This window comes from Lates calcarifer, linkage group LG15, assembly GCF_001640805.2.
Source record: "Lates calcarifer isolate ASB-BC8 linkage group LG15, TLL_Latcal_v3, whole genome shotgun sequence".
Taxonomy (NCBI): Eukaryota; Metazoa; Chordata; class Actinopteri; family Centropomidae; genus Lates; species Lates calcarifer.
In genome coordinates this window covers 7,673,118-7,690,229 of record NC_066847.1, presented here as the reverse complement: position 1 = coordinate 7,690,229, position 17,112 = coordinate 7,673,118, and the positions used below count along the sequence as shown (strand labels likewise).

Genomic DNA, 17,112 nt, shown 5'->3' with positions numbered 1-17,112 from the left:
TCATGTAGTCACTCCTCTCTGATGTGGTGAGTTGGACAGCACGACAGAAATGACCTGTACCCCTTATGGATAATTTGGGGATTTTGGGGAGGTAATTAGGCTGTTGACTGATATTTAAAACTAGAAGTTGGACACTGGTCGTGTGGTTCTCAAGACATTTATTCAGTAGGTCACAATGCTGTACAGCACTGTGCAAACGGATGCAGGTGTAGCTGTTGGCATACATCATACTGTTGCTTGCTTGCCATGATCTTTTCCGTAAATGAGCTAAGTGGGGAAAATAACAGTGATTGTTGTAAACTTTCTTTTTCATACTATTGCTTTTAAGAGAAGTTATAATAAAAACACACACCTAGTTGAGCATCAAAGAAATCAGTGTCTCTTTAATTTACAGTCTCTAAGGAAGAAAACAGTAACAACACCTATTTAAAAAAAAGCATTATTTCCTATGCAATCAATCTGCAGGCTTGTATTATACAAATAAGATCAGCGCACCCACAGAAAGGCACAAATTGTGTAATTCCATTGTATCAGCAGTTAGCCAAACAAAAGAGCTAGACTTAAAGAAAACTATAGGCACTGAAAAATCATTCTTATTCTAGGACTGGACATTATCCTTGTCATATAAACTGCCTCTGTTACAAACTATACACTTAACAACTGCTAATTCTGAACCTATTTTATCTCAACGTTGACACAGTTGCACACAATTTACACAATTGATTAAACATCATTGGCTAGAGAAAAGTTTGCAATCAGCAAACAAAAATCACATAAAAATCTATTGCAATAAAAACACATTCTCCTTTTACATTACAAAGTCATAATCCTGCCTAGCCAGGTACAAAAACTGCAATGAATGTCTGTGGAGGAAAAAAATATAATCACTATCAATATTATACATTGATTAGTGGTATCCATGATCAAGCGGACAGCTACTGTAAAGAGTAAAAATCACTGATAGTAAAATGTTTCATGAACATGTTACATGTACAGGTAGATAACCTAATAATAACAGTCTCCTATGCTGTGAGCTAGTATTGTAGATCTGTTATATATGTTATATGAAAGACTGCAGAGCTTAAACTTTGACCCCATACAGTTTGGTCCCATTGTCAGATCAGGGTCATTTGTAGAGCGTTGAATTGGTGAAACAGTGATATTTTTTATGTCAACACGAACTACAGTGTATTTATTGCTGTCATTTTAATCCAGACAAGACATGAAAACTCATAGTTAGGGAATAAGATAAAATCTCAATGCATTTACCAGTACCATAATTTATCTTGTAGCCTACTCAGAAAACATTTCTTAATTTTCACAAGTATAAGGCACAAGCTGATTTGATCTACAATGTATTTCTCTTGCTACTTCACAATACAAGACCACTTAAGGAAATATTTTCTAATTGGCCAACTGAGAAAAGTGTAACCAAATGCTGCACAGAAGAATTCAATTCACTATAAAAAGCAAAGAACCATGTAACACAAACTAGTGAGTTTTCATGAGAAACAGCATTTCACCCTTACACAGTGCTTCTACTAGTAACAAGCTGTATCCTGATGTAGATCATGGTTGTGTCAAGTCAAAGTGAGTATCCTATGGTAAAATTAAAGCTTAAACGTTTTCCTAGCGATAACTGATTCCTAAAACATTTTAACCTGTACTTATCGATCCATTGTGCCGGATAAAAATCACGTAACAACACAGAAGACTATTAAGATTTTCAGCAGATTCTGCTTCCCCACTCAAGTATGCTCTCCACCAGTTTCTATCTCTTTATGGTCCTGTTCTGTCTCCTCCTCCTGCGTACCACCTTGCTCCCCGTTGACCTGGAACTTGTCATGGGCCCATCTGGGGCTATTAGTGTTGGAGACCCCTGTGGCTTTGCGGATGATGAATCTTGCCCTCCCACGCGAGAAGCTTCCCCGCCCTCGCCCTCGATTGTCCATCCACTTGCACTCCCCGTCCCCATCTCTGTCATCATGCTGTGAGGAGCAAGGGAAAAAGATGGAGGGGTGTCAAGATGACAATTGTAAAATACAAATCTAAGATAGATCAGATTAAATTATACCATGTGGCTAATTTAAACAGATAGCAGACATGAATGGACAACAGATTGACCCTACCAAGTAGTATTGTTTGCTCTTGGGAGTGTACTCTGGGTCCCAGCCTTCATTTTTTGGGTGTCCTCCCATGTTCATTGGGTTACTATGTGAACTGTTGCCCTGGCAATTGCCTCTGTTCCAACCCCTTCCACGAATTCGTATTTGCTGTAATTAGTGACAAAGAAAAGGAACTGAAAAAAGCAAGGTGCTGACACAGAACAAACTGTGAAACTGTCAACTGAACAGTGTAACTTGACACAGCTATTTCTCTGAACTGTTCTCTTGACATCTCTTCAAAACACACGTTACCCAACAATATTCATTAAACTTACAAATCCTCCACGTGTCCTTCCTCTTTCGGGCCCTCCTGTCTCCCCTTGACCCTGTTGGGCCCTATTAAAGCCTTCATCTTTGGGATCAGACTTGTCCTGGGGCAAATCTCCTTCTTGGTGGGACTTAGAGGATGATGAAGATGAGGATGAACTTGAGCGAGAGCGCTTCCTCTTACTTTTTCTAAAAGCAGAAATGGTACATGCAAAATCCTTCATACCCAACAGTATTCAACATATATGAAGATATTTAAAAAAAAAAAAAAAAACAGTGTAGGGAAGTTGCACATACTTTGATCTCTTGTGGCATTTGGAGAACTTTTCACCAGATCTTTCTCTACTAGAGTCTGGGGAATGTCCCATATCTCTTCCCCGATCCTGAGTATAATCTCTTTCATGGCTGGAATATTTTTTACGGCGCTCAATATCCAAACGAAGGTCCATTGGGTCACCCTTCATTTTTTCCCCGCCGTCCTGAGTAAATCAAAATAGAGCACAACGTAGTGGACAGACTTTGGATTAGCATGAAGATGCTATCAGTCTGCTCTCAGCCAAGCTGGTTTGTAAACTAAGAAGTGATTTCCTTGGAAAAAGGGAACAAGCCCAGGTAACAGCCAGGTGGCATGAATAAAACCAAGCCATTCTGGAGTGAATTTTCCAGAGTACTTAAAGTGCCAAACCAGTAGTTTTGCATGTTTTTAGTAGTTCCTAAAAATCCAAACCATTCTCCAAAGCATATGTTTTTAGATTGATTTTCTTCCTTCAAAGTGGCTGTTTAAATATGGTATGAAAATTAACTTGCAAAGACTTCTTGAAACAGGCACACAGCTCACTGCATGGCCAGCCATCAGAGGAGTGAGTTTTGAAAACCTCCTCACTGGTGCATTCAAGTGCTTGTGGGACATGCCAGTGTCCGAGACTTGAAGAATCCAGTACTCAACAGCAACAAATGGCACCAAGATATTTCACGTCATCCTTCCTTGTTTGTCTTCCATGTTTAACAAGACTTCCAGAGGCTGGAAGTCCACATTTTACATGTCAGAGCTTCAGCAACAGAGTGCCTTTTTCACAACAGTGAATGCTCATCATGATGTATTACCTATTTCAAACAAGTTTCAAGTCATTGTAAGTTTATCATCATACCATACTGATACTGTGAACGGACACCAATAGCTGCTGGAATGGTGGGAAACCAATGTAAAAACTTTGAGGTATGCTGTGGGAAATAGTTGGTGTATAAGCACTTTAGGTATTTGACTGTACATGCAAAACCACCAGTATTGTTATTTTAAAATGATGAAGAACAAGAAGATATGATCATTCATGCTAATTTGAGTTTTCTCAATGTAACTTTTTTTAAATGGTTGACCATATGTGTCCATGCGCATCAATATAGAAACACTGGGAGGGTCTACTCAAAAAGTTAAGCATGTAAATATAAGCACAGGTGCATAGAGTGCTTGCTGTTGGTTATTTCCGTTCCTTATTTTCTTAAAGAATACTTACGAAGACAATTGTTTAGAGTCCTTTGAACAGCTTTGGCACAGTGGCTTCCATTTCTGACCTTATTTGATTCATTAGCCTTGGTCAGGCTTGTGCCCACAGTATAACCAATTCACCAAGTGTGAAGGCGATATAACAAACAACAATGTCAAAGTGCCTTATTTTGCATGTGCATTTCTTAGACTTTGAGCATTTCTCTTCATGGAAAGCCACAGGCTTCAAGAGAGTGCAGTCTAAAGGCATCTGGCTTGCTCACTTGTTTGCTGTTGTTTGTTTTTCCCACATACGTCATACTGCAAAATATTCAGTCACCTTGTAAGTGCCATCCTCTGAGCTTTTCATCGCCTCAAAAAGTTGAGAGTGTTTCTTAAAAGCACTTGTTGAAACATCAATTCGTCTGTGAGAAAGAAACACAGTTAAAACAAGACAGTTAAATGCACATAGTATGGAAACCACAGCACAGGTGCCAAAACAACAAACTGCGAGCTACACTGAACTGCGAGGACGACACAAAACAGAAAAAAAGAAAAGAAAAACTGGTGGGAAAATAAAACTGACCTCCACCGAGCATGAGAACAAATAAGCCAAGATAGTCTGTTGATTTTCAGGTAGGAAAGGTTGAAAGAAATACCTGAAAGCTGTTAAAAGAGGAGGTGAAGCCACAGCACACTGAAGGTGAGAGGGTCACTCAATAGGCGACTCTACCTGTGTATCTCTGGGCTTTTTCTTGGCTTCATCATTTCCTTCTCTGCAGCTCGTCTTTGGTACATGGTGAATCGCTCGTTTAAAGTCATGTCAGAAGATGGAAAGTGCTGTGCTGTAAGAGTAAACAGTAAGAAATAAAGGCAATAGTTATATCCAGACTTATTTATAAGATCATTATGGATAATGTTGCAAGTCATTAAGCAGGGCTGCTTTATGGTATTATTGGATTTTTGTCAGATTTTTGCACCAATGTGATGAAGTACCCTGGTTTGTCAGGTATTTAATTCAGTGGATTAACCAAAAGCAGACATACCTGTATGGTGTCCATAAATAGTTTCCTAATTGATTTTACAGAATATTTACTCCATAGTCCCCACCCCTACTATTTTTTTTTACATTTCTCTCAAAACACAATACAGCTTCTTCAGAGAAAAAAATGCAATTGTGATGTAGTTTGTCACTGATTTGAAAGTTAATGAGTCTATTTCCATGGCCAAAGCAAATACAATATGGTGTGTAATTCTGAAAAATAGATGCATGTTTTAGCCACTGAGAGGACTCACCTTTAATGTGGTGAACAATGGTGACAATGTGTTGAGCAAACAGCTCAGAGGGACTCCTGTGTAACTGAGCAGCCTGAACATGTTGAAAGATAGAGCGAAACTCTTGGTCCTTTTTTGAGGACTGCACAAGGTCCTGAGACAACTGTCGCTCCTCAGCTAAAATATCAGAAGAGCTGAAAATGACAAAAAACATGTTCTTTTGTCTGCTGCTCTTCTTTATAAAGAAAATGAGCTAAAAACAGAAAACATGTTGTTCTTTGATCAGATAAAACAACAAACAGATTCAAACAGGGAAAACATGGCAGTAAATGTGTTTTGGTAGTTTTCTAAAGAAATCAGTATATTGTCAGATTACAGCAGACCTGCAGCTACTATTGCAAGGTTTACAGCTGGTTGTACAGGTATGATATCTGGGTCACTGAGGAAAGACTTCATATGAAGAAGAAACTATATTATGATGCTCACCTTATCAGGCTATCGCCAAGAAAGTCCATTCTGACATTAAATTTTGCCTCCTGTTTTCTTGAGGACATGAGAGGTGAGTCCTCTCCCCTGATCATTAACATCTCTCTGTCAGAGTTCCTCCTTGGTGGTGGTGTAGGAGATGGGATAGAGGGAGATTTTGCCATCTTCCTGGCTTTACAACTCATGTCTGGGGACAATTCCTCAAATTTTCCTGCTAACTCCCTCTTAGTGAGGGCAGCAGCAATGGCTGCCGCTTTATCCTGCTTTCGACTGAGATATATCTCCTCTGCCATGGCGCCAAGGTCACTGTTAGCTACCTGTGAACAGGCCACATTCTGCCATTTGCCAAAGCACTCTTCAAACAGTTCACGGGCTGAGTGAGTGACCTTGCTCTTTGGCTTAGAGGACTCATCACCATTGTGCCAGTCTTTGTGAAGTGGCTTTGAATAGGGCTTGATGATCATCTCCTCCTCTTCCTCCCCATCAGCAGACAGAAAAGGAGACGTTTTCAAAAAGCTGTTCAGAGACACTTCACCGTCCTCTTTATATTTCCTTGACACTGACTCAGCGTTAACTGCTGATGCTTTGCCATTTACTGTCCCCTGCTCCATATCCACATCATTTGCCACTGTGTTCTTGCCATTTTCCCAAGCAGATGTAGCTTTTTTATTTTGTTCCTCCAGAAACCTAAATTAATGACAAAAAGATAAAGAGCTGCATCTAACTGGGCATGCTACTTGACAGACGACTGCATAAATGAAATTAACAGAAAAACAAATGATTATCTTACAATAAGTCATGTTTTAAGTTCTTTAAAACAACAGTGAAATATGAGAGTCAGATAACTCCTTTTATCTATTAAAGATATAAAGGCTTAAAGAATTTCAGTTGAAAACAATGTTGTCTAATTTTATCTGTTATGACAACTGCACTTGACTACCCAAAGCTTACAAAGGCAAGGGAATGCCTGGATAAAATTATTGTGTGATCTAAAAAAAAAAAGGCATATGAAAGCATTTAAGAACCAAACAATAATCCATAACATAATATTTGTATATCTATAAAGCCTGCATAGTTTAATGAAACAATGAAACAAAATTCATTTGAAAGAAGAAAAATAAAATCAGCCTTACTTTCTGAAGGCAATGGAGATTGCTGTTTTATCTCCATCCAGGTATTCTTCACTGGAGAAGAAGTCAAAGCTGGAAAGCATTGGATTTAGACCTTCATGTGAGGGTTTTTTTGTGGAGGATGAACTACATCCCATCTGCCATGAGGGGGCACCATTGCTGGTGTCATTTGTACTTCTAGGGGAGGGACCAGACTGGTTTGTAGTTTGGCTGCTCTGCCCAGCAATAACAGCAGAATTTGCCACAGGACTTGTTCTCCTTGGACTGCTGCTGCAGTCTGTCAGGCCCTGCCAATTCCCCTCAGTTTTCCCACTGCCTGTGCCTTCTTTGGCATCTCCTGCAGATACCCCGACAAGCTCTACTGGCTCCCCATCTCCCCCTCCTCCCTTTTGGACTTCCTTTGAGGCTGAGTGCTCCTCTCTCACATCTTTGGAGTTCTGATTAACCAGCAACAAGGCTGGCCTGCATTTGGGAGAGGAGGAGTGTGAGGAGGAGGAAGAATGCTGAGAGTGTCTGGACAGTGGTGTGGACGATCGGTCCGAGTGGTGAGAGTGACTGTGAGGGGGGCTCCCTGAGCGTTTCTGGAGGTTGTGTGATCGTCCTCGCGAATGGTTTTGCTGCTGTTGCTGCTGCTGTTGTTGCTGCTTTTGAGGGTGCTGCTTGTAATTCTTCCAGTTTTGGCGAAAGTTGTTATTGTAGCCGCCGCCGCCACCGCCGCCACCACCACGCTGGTAGCGTCCACGTGGGAAGTAGCCCCGCCCCCGCCCCCTGAAGTTGTACGGCCTCCGGAAGCCACGGTGGTAGCCCCGGAACTCCCGGCTGTTCTGGTATCCTCTTGGATATTTCTTCTCCCGGTTATATGATGGAGAATGAGATCTTGACCGTGACCGAGACCTAGAGCTATAAACACATTAAGGAGAGAAAGAAAGCACATAACTCATTTCTGGAAAGAGACGGATACAAAAATGCCTAGTTTTCTGGTTTCTGGCTCCAAAATGGAAGTCTCTGAGGAAATGTTATGTAATACAATACAGTACTACCACAAAACATATGTTGGTATATACCACAAACTTTAAACAACATATCAAAAGGTATTTTTCTGAATGCCCCTACACAATAGTAGATCAACCATGTCAGCATATAAAAGCTTTTACTTTTGTTATTCTTAAAATTATTCTAAAAAGAACTGTGAAATGCAATGAATGACACTATGGCTGTATGGACAAAGAACTACAGGAAGTCAGATTACAGACAAAACTTGTACGTAGAAAAACAACAATGACCACTTGCACCAAAGAAACAATAATCAATGCTATTATACCACTTTTAACTAGTCTGTTCAATAGACACAAATCATGTAACAACCCAGGCAGACCTAGCAGTGTCGTAACATATAGAAAAGATATAAGTATCACAAAACCATAAAGCACATGATATACAGAAGATCAGTTGCATTGAGGAGCCATACATCAGTTGGAATTGGCAAAACATATGTTAGTATAAAACGTGGGTTTCTGTGTTGAGAGAAACCCATAAAGGAGGAGTGCATGGAGGAGGGCAGATTTTACAGTGTGGTGCTAAGCCAGGCTGCAGGATCAGACTAGTCCACATGGTGGCTCTGCCGTGCTTCTGATAAAAATGCCTTCAGTTGTACTCGACCCTGAACAGTCCTCGGACTACAACCCACAATACAGTATATTCTCTACTTCAGATCAATGATTTTATCAGCCCAACTTCTATGTTTAGACCTGACCACACTTCAACACAACATTCATCACTTTTCATTGCCCTCTGTGAGATTCTGAATGTCCTAAATCCTGTACTGACCTCAACCCATATATGTTGTATAATTTTTCTTATACAACTATATATATACATATATCTTCAGCACGTCTCTATAACTGTCAATAACTAAAAAGTGACTGCTCAGTCAGCTTCCCCATTAAAATCTTAATATAATATAAACACTTGCTGAAGTTCAAAAGTATGTTAAGAAATTAACAAATTTCACACAAAGCTTACAGTATATTACATTAAACTATGTTCTAAGCTGACAGAGGAAAGCAATGCCACACTACATGCAAAACATTATAAAGCCATGTTAAAGGGCAGAAAAAGCACATAACTCACCCAGTGTGTTTTTTCATTGGAATACAGAGTGATTAAAGAAGGCAGCGCACTAAGCAGCACTGCACACTCACAGTGCGAGCTACAGATACTGCATCTCCTCTGGCCAGCTCTGGTGAAGCGGGGAGTCACATGGACCATATGAGGGGGAAAAAAAAATCCACTCCAATCCTTTGACTCTATGCTTGCCAGTTACAACCAGTTTAGAGAGGCTTTATAAAAAAGGTCAATTGGACACAATTTACTAGTCAGACTGTTCCACCAAAATACACATTAATCAACCTTAATGTAATATTCCTGCAAAATACACAATAGCTTCTCTTTTTAAATATGTGACAAGGAAAGTCTGAGGAAAGTCCACACTGGGTGTTTCACTATGACACTGTCTATATGTCCGTGAGAGGTAGTCAAGATTAAGCTCCATATTGGAATCATTTCCATGTGTTTGTTGTTTTTCTTGTATGTGAATATGTCATCAGTTTTGCAAATGTGTGCGCTCATGCTGTTACAGTTCCACAAATTTTGCCATCTGCACATGTGCAAGGTGGGTTCAGGAAGAGTAAATCACTAGATTCCTTCCATCTCTCTTATTTATGCTAATTTTAATGTGAGCTGCGACACTACCAGGAAATGAGAAGCCCTGCCATTTTACTGCCATGCCACAGTCACTTTGCCAGAAACAGCAGAGGCATCAGAGTGGAGCCTGGCCTTTTCTCCCAAATGCACGTCATAGCCAGCAGATCACCATCCATTTTTAAACATCAAATGCTGCCTTGATAGGCTTGATAAAATATTTCCATATGCCATAGAGGTTAAGGTATATGTTTTCCCATGCAAATGCAAACTGTGCTGTAATATTCACTCAGCCTTAATTTAATTCACAAACCGGCAGCTGAACTCTTTCTCAAACAACAATTTCCTTTGGATACAGAAGCTGAATCCAGAGTTTGGGTCAGACTCAAATCCATTAATACGCCACACACCAGCTTTGTCCGTTCATATGAGAACCAAACTTATAAAGTCCAGGACAAGAAAAGGTCTCACAGATGGAGATCAGCACATATGTAGTTGACAGGAAAGGCTGATTATAACAGAACACAGAGCTGCCTGTTAACATATTCCCACTGTCAAAAATAAACTGCGTGCATATTTTTTCTTACATGTCACATCTTAATAGTACATTGCACAGTCCATTCTTTAAAACAAGTTGAAATTTACTAGATAGAATTTGAGTGGGAAAGACGTACAGCAGAAGACATGGGATGATCAGTGTTGATGTCCTTGCATAACCTGGTGCTGCTTTGTCTGCTGCACCTGCTAGTAGTTTCTCTTTTGTTCAGGACACCCAGCTTTCTTTGGTCACAGTCATTCATACTTTTAGCAATAGGTTGGACAGTGTAATCTTCATTCCTACATAGTGTGTATTACCTCTCAAGTCTCAGTTTGAAATCTAGTTTTAATAAGTCAGGACTGAAATAACAAAGCCCTAATAAGGGCTGGTGAAGGAAAACTAAGTTGCTTTTGACCTCTAAGACACAATGCAGCCACCAGATTTTTCAGACATGAGGATGGTTCATGAAATGGACTCTACCTGTAACGATGCTTCCTGGACCGGGACCTGGAGTGACTTCTGGATCGCGAGGTGGAGCGGGATCTTGAGCGGGATCTTGAGTGGGACCTTGAACGGCTCCGAGACCTTGAGGCTGATTTTGTGGATCTGGACATCACTGTAGCCAGCCCACTTCAAACTGTCACACAAGAGTTGTACATCCGAATTAGGATTTGGAAAATGTAGGAACGCAAACAGTACAAACTATAAAAAAAATATTAAAAAACGGCCTTTTCAAGACACTGACTGCACAGATTGGGTATTGATCATCTGAGTGAACAGCTGAGTGAGCAATTAAGGAAAGCCAAGAGTCAAAAATCCATTAAATAAAATATCCAACACAGATTAGTCATATGAGGTACACTTCAGAGGCAGTCAGTGGAGAAGCTGACTGAAGAAACGGAGCAGCTGTGAAAAAGGAAGAAGGCAATCTGTAGCAGTGTAGGGCATCCAAACAGAACCAGTTTTATTTAGTCACTGATCATTTGCATAGAGGGCAGTCTTACATCAGTCATCTGACTATTTCACTATCGAGCCAACTATAAAATACTAACACAAAAAGATAAAGTTATCAGTAAGATATGTCCTCCACAGCACGCATAGACTATACAGTAAATCAATATAGTAAATATAATGGTGACAGAATTGCGTGTTCTCTAGTCTCAGTCTTCACATGAAGAAAAAACACAGCCTTAGTGCTGTTTTTTCTTTCAAGTCAAACTCCGATCCTATAGTATATGTATGGGTCAATTATTGACCCATGTAGAGAGAGGAGAAAGTGAACATTTTGAGGTAGTAATGAAAAGCTGTTTGATTGGTTGTTTTTAAATGCCTTGTCATTTGCGATTTAAAGCGCCAGTTCCTGTTGAACTCACACCTCACTAGTCCAAAGTTAAATACTTAAACTCACCATCACCTTGCTCAATTGGAAAATAGTTAATTTCCTCTGTGGCTACTTCACCATATCACATTTGCTTGTGGTTAAGGAAGCATGCTGAGCGCACACAGGTCTCAGTATACTTTTAACTTCAAAGGATGTTTCTTCTTGACTCCTCCAGGGCTTCACTTGTATAGTCCTAAAATGATTAAAACAATTCTATAGTAGGAGCATCTAATTCTTTCCAAGGTCCACATGGCATTATCTGTGACATATGATCCTCGGAGTACAGTAAATGCCAGGGATCAAATAATTGATCTTTCATTAAGAGAGTCATCTTCAGGGACTTTGGAAGGAGGAAATTGCCAACTACACATGACAGGGATTTCAAAACCAGCGCACGCTATCACATGGTGGTCCCAATGTGTATCCTTGCTACTATTTTGGAGAGTATTGAAATGGATCCATCTTACCCTGCCTCCTCCTCGTGCTCTATGAACTTCCCCCCTCTCCTCATTCCTGGCAGCTTGTTGTTTTTGGCCTTCAGAGAATAATTTCCTGAAGTTCCAGCCTCAACAGACCGTCAATTTAGCTTACTGTGCACATTTGAGGTATGGCATTCAGATGTGCCCCTTTCCAGCATGTGTTAGCATGTTGTTAAATAAATTCATTGTGACAATATTCTTAATTTTACTTTATATACAAGAGGAAGTTGGCCTTGAAGGCAGTCGTTGAGGAAAAATATAACTATAGTGGATTACTTAGAATTTATTGTAATAGCTGTGTTAAAGTGCTTGAAACCAACACATCTGTGTTTCAGACATTTTCATGTGGCTGAAAATAGTTTCCTTGAAACTTCTGAATGGGTGTCATCAGAAACTGTATACAAAACAGCTGAGGCTATCCAGCTAATGAAACTTCTGAAGTATGGCTGCTTTATTGACATTCATGGCCTTATTTTAGCAATATGTATAGAATATGTATATGAGAAGGTGGATCCCAAGCATTGCTTTTGCCTCCTGCATTCAGTATAAAAACTAGTTGGCTTAATTGAACAGTGGATCTGTTTCGATAGCCTCACTCTGAAAGCTCAATTGATAACCAGCTGCAGCTGTGGCTCCTCCACACTGTGTGGTCGGGCAGCGTAATCACTGAGATTTCAGCCTCTGAAAAAGGGCTGTGGCAGGCTTGGTCTCTAATCACTTCGCTACTAGATTGGAGCACACCAATACAGTCACTGACACACATGCATGCAAATGCAAACATATATCTTTCTATACTTGTGAGGACTTGTGAGTTGATTTTTCACCTTGACTGCATCCTAAACCTTAACATCCTTAAACACTTAGACCTCTTCAACTCTTTACCAGATCTTAGACATGATCATACAGCCACAAATAGCTCTGCAGTAGCACAAAAACCAATATCCTTCCTGGTTTAAAGTCTAACTACCAAATCCCACAAATTCCACACTTAATGGTGCACTCACAAACAGCCTCACAGTACCACGAAAAACAGCATCCTGGTTTAAAGTCTAACTTCAGTCTGTTTGACCTTGTTATTTATTATCTCATGCTCATCATCAGGTGTCAAATTTGGGGATAAACAGAGTCATCACAAAATAATATATTAACTAGTATCTGAATGGACAACCTTAGTCACTTCATTATAATATATATACACACATACACACATGTGTGTGTGTGTGTGTGTGTGTGTGTGTATATATATATATATATATATATATATATGTATACACACATACATCAGGAACAACATGCAAAACTAGAAAGCAGGTCTGTAACATGACAGTTTAGAAAACATTTGGCAGGGAGAACTGAAGTGACAGGGTATGGTGAATAGACCAGTTTTACATAGTAAAACAGGATTCAGCTAGTAATGGTTCTCACATGGATAGAAGTTCAATACCATGGATGCACACATGATTAAGAGTACCCTTGGCGTAGGGAGTGACAGCTGTGTAATCCTCATCAGCTGTTTATTTCATGTAGCAGCAAAAGTAGCTCTAATCAACAATGGTCTGGCAACTCGATACACAGCTCAATGCGTACGAGAAGAAACACTCCACTCAATCAACTGCCCTATCATTAAGACCGGGATGCCACAGTGGCAGCTGGAATCACATTTGCTATCTATATGTGCCCCTGAGACACCCCACTCGCTATTTCAGAAAAGCCACAGCAACTGTCATTGGCACAATCTTTGGTTATTGAAACGTAGATAGACACTTAACGTGCTGAGGCAGTTGATAGCAAAAGTGGATAGCAAAAGCCACTGGCAGCAATGTTTCAGGCAAGATAAAGCTTCCTTGTTTGGTTATTTTATGGGAAAAAAAAGAAACCTCCTCTGAATAGCCTACTTCATTCAGTTATGTCTGAAAGAGTGCTAGCTCACTTGTTTGTCTTGAGGGAGCTACTGTAGCTGTTAGAAAGACAAACAGGTGACCTCATGCAGAGTTTTCACGCAACATTATTCTTTGCTAATCGCCCACAATGACAGATGAGAACACCATTCTGCTTGGCACCGAACCTGGCCGCAAGTTAAATGATAACATGATCCCAGCAGCATCTAACTTTCTGCTAACCAAGGCAGTTCCACATCACTCTATTCTCAGCAGGGTAATCTGTTTCAGGATGATCTTAGAAGGATCTGTGCTGCTTTTAATCACTGAAATCTATCTGAAAATCTATTACAGCAGTAATTAGCAGCTAAGAACTGCCACTGCATGGTTTCTACGACTCTGCATGAGGCTACTTCTGCATGGAAAATGGCACACAGGAGAGTGTCACTGAGGCATCCTCACACCGACATGCTTCTCAGCTGTCTGTCATTGCCATGTTTGTGGAACTACATATAAGAGGGAACTCAACAGTGAAAGGTCCTCTCTATTTTAGTCATCTGGAAACAGCCTGGCAAATAAAGAGTTTTAGTTCTATATGTTCAAAAAGCTTGTTCAAAAGCTTTGTTTTCCTGTCTCAAAACCATAAAGCTGGGCACAGTTACTGTTAATTATGAGTGACATGTTGTACAACCAGATTTCTGCTGTGGAGCTTCCAGTTAATTTCGTTGACTGTGGAGTTCTATGGCCAGATGGCACCCATAAAGTTGACACACAGACTTTAGCATATTCGCATATTTTGACTTCAAAGAAATGGCACAAATGTGAGCACCACCCACAGTATGTCACATACACATGATCGACTGATCACTGTATCCTCATGAAGACCGTGACATGGAGAAAAGTGAAAACAAAAGTAAATGTGTTGTGTTACTTCAGTGTATACTGGAATATTTAAAAGCAGGCACACCTTTTCATTGTGTGTGTACTTTCTGTACGGATGGTGTTTGTTTAACAGGATCGCCTTCAACCAGGATCTTGTAGCCTAGCAGGAAATTGCATGATCATGTTTTCAACCTTTTTTTTTTTTTTTGCATCACTGGACCCTAGAAATAGATTCACATTGGACCACAAAAGCCAGTTAGATACGCATTTACAGGAAGCTTATGTCTATGGGACGATTCTTGTTGCTATATATGGCTTGTTAGGCTTAATTCAGGGTTAAAGCTGTTTACTGTAGGTGGAGGGACAGTTTAGTAAAACCTACAATCACATACTGTCATTGCGCTAACCACTAAAAACAGCAGCCCTACTACGGGTAAAATTACACACCTCATTGTACTAACATCCCCCATGAATCCTCTGGTGGTCCAAGAATCCAATGAATAATTTTTAAGAAATAAATGTTGACTAATAGTATTTGCATCAAAGCCAACTTCTGAGCTTGCAGCAAATTATTTAACCCTTAGTTCACTCACTTACTTCTCTCTACAGCTGTTGAAATGACATCAGTGAACTTAAAATGAAGGCATATCAAAGCCAGTGGAGTCATGTCCAGGATGGGATGGACGGTGCATGCCCCTGGTTTCTTATGTATATCACTGGCGTAATAGAGCATCAGTCAAGTCAAGGAAAATAATTAATCAGTCAATCAGGATGCCACACTCAACATCACATCAGAAAAGCACCCAGAACAATGGCTCCCTCAGAGGATAAAACATCGCTGTATTGTCTAATAATTTACTGACCAAATGCTGATACTTTTACAGTTGGTATATGAGACCGGAAATGTGATTTCTTAGCTGAATTTGGCGGCGAATTATATTTCACGCGGTGACTTTTTTTTGCCATTGATCAGCCCTGTGCTGCGTTACTTCCCCTTAACCGACTGTATCCCTCATTTTCCATGTCGCCGCCACTGAAAACACATTATTTCATACACATTTATCTCCACTTTCGTCCAGATTATTGCCCACAGAATACAGAAAGACTTAATAAAGCACCTTACCGGTCGTTCAGTGTTGTCGCGTCACATTCAGGCACCGCGGCTGCAGAGATGAGTTGAAGACAACGTATCCCTGGTTTTCTGCCTATCTGCGTTCTTGTGCCCAACTTCTGTCAAGTGTGTCTGTATATGTGTGTGTGTGTGTGCGTGAGTGTGTGTCGGCTGCAGTCTGCGGTGTTCAATGAAAAAAGGGGGTGTGACTCCTCCGTGCGGCTCAGAGGTTCATATTTCCTTCCGCCTTCACCGCCGCCTGTCAAATCACCTTTACATCGCAGTGAATGGGAGCGGAGCTCAGTAAACCGCGCATTAGAAACACAGTCAGCTAATGAGTCCAATAACACCACTGTGTTATGGAAACCTCATAATCCCTCACGAAAACTCACTGTAGTAACCGCGTTCTCACAGGGAGCAGCAACCAGGGACAGCTACTGTATCTATGGTACACAATGGTGTCGAGTCTCATTTATTACAGTGGTACTGGGAAATCATTGCATGTATATTTTTGATCATTATCATCAAGTTGTCATTTTATTATGATGCCTGCAATGTTCGATTTTTGACACTGTTTTATAGAGGTGTAAATTCTATATAGTGTTTAAGCTTTGAGGTCATGGTGACAGTGGTGTACTGAACTGCCCCTTCATGAAGAGGGGACAAAAATGGAAGAGCTCCTCTCTATAATGTGGTCCAGTAAAACGCCACCTTTAACTATGACCTCAGTAATAAACGTAATTAAACTGATATATTTCCAACAATGTGAGCGAAAACTGAATTGTGTAAAGAAGAATTTACAGCAGAGCTGTGGAGTGAATTGCAATACATAGTATAGGAGTACCTTATAAAGTGGCCACTGAGTATATACTTAAGCAGGAAATGTACTTTTCTCTCTGCTGCATGTGTACATTTATATAGTCATGGTTACTAGATACAGATAAATCAGATAGAAATGTAAGCAAGTGCATTTCATAATCTGCTGCAGCTCAACTTTGCAGATAAAGATTTTGAATGCAAAACACAGATGAGGCCCATTTTACTCCATACTTGTTCTACTTGTGCAATACATGACAGTGGTTATTCAAGCAATTGCATTCTGTAGTTATCTTAAAGGAATCACTGAGGATAAAAATCCGAGGAATTACCATAATCTAAAATATGAAATATCGCCTGCAGTGGGCTTAGCGTGTACAGTAATACCAAATATATTGGCGTGTGATTGTTTGCTCTGAAATCAACTGAGCTAAAAGTAATCCTGTTTTGAGTGTGCTAATTGTAGCAAGTTTCATGAAAACAGATGAAAGTTTGGCTGACTGACAATGAAGACAAAACTACTAA

At 40.2% G+C, this 17,112-nt stretch overlaps 1 protein-coding gene across 2 annotated transcripts; it reads right to left on the bottom strand.

The window, feature by feature from the left end:
• Positions 1 to 356: 356 nt before the first annotated feature.
• On the bottom strand, positions 357 to 15,961 carry thrap3a (thyroid hormone receptor associated protein 3a). Of its 2 annotated transcripts, XM_018699899.2 has the most exons (11): positions 15,784 to 15,961; positions 10,522 to 10,678; positions 6,807 to 7,703; positions 5,674 to 6,360; positions 5,209 to 5,381; positions 4,646 to 4,757; positions 4,253 to 4,337; positions 2,730 to 2,911; positions 2,441 to 2,621; positions 2,130 to 2,273; positions 357 to 1,988 (listed from the first exon to the last, which is right to left on the bottom strand). In XM_018699899.2, exons 2-11 carry the CDS (start codon positions 10,653 to 10,655, stop codon positions 1,749 to 1,751), a joined length of 2,835 nt encoding a protein of 944 aa, XP_018555415.1. In that variant the 5' UTR covers positions 10,656 to 10,678; positions 15,784 to 15,961; the 3' UTR covers positions 357 to 1,748. The 2 variants fall into 2 exon arrangements, with proteins under 2 accessions (XP_018555415.1, XP_018555416.1); XM_018699900.2 differs by lacking the exons at positions 10,522 to 10,678; positions 15,784 to 15,961 and adding an exon at positions 8,934 to 9,046.
• Between the last annotated feature and the right edge of the window lie 1,151 nt (positions 15,962 to 17,112).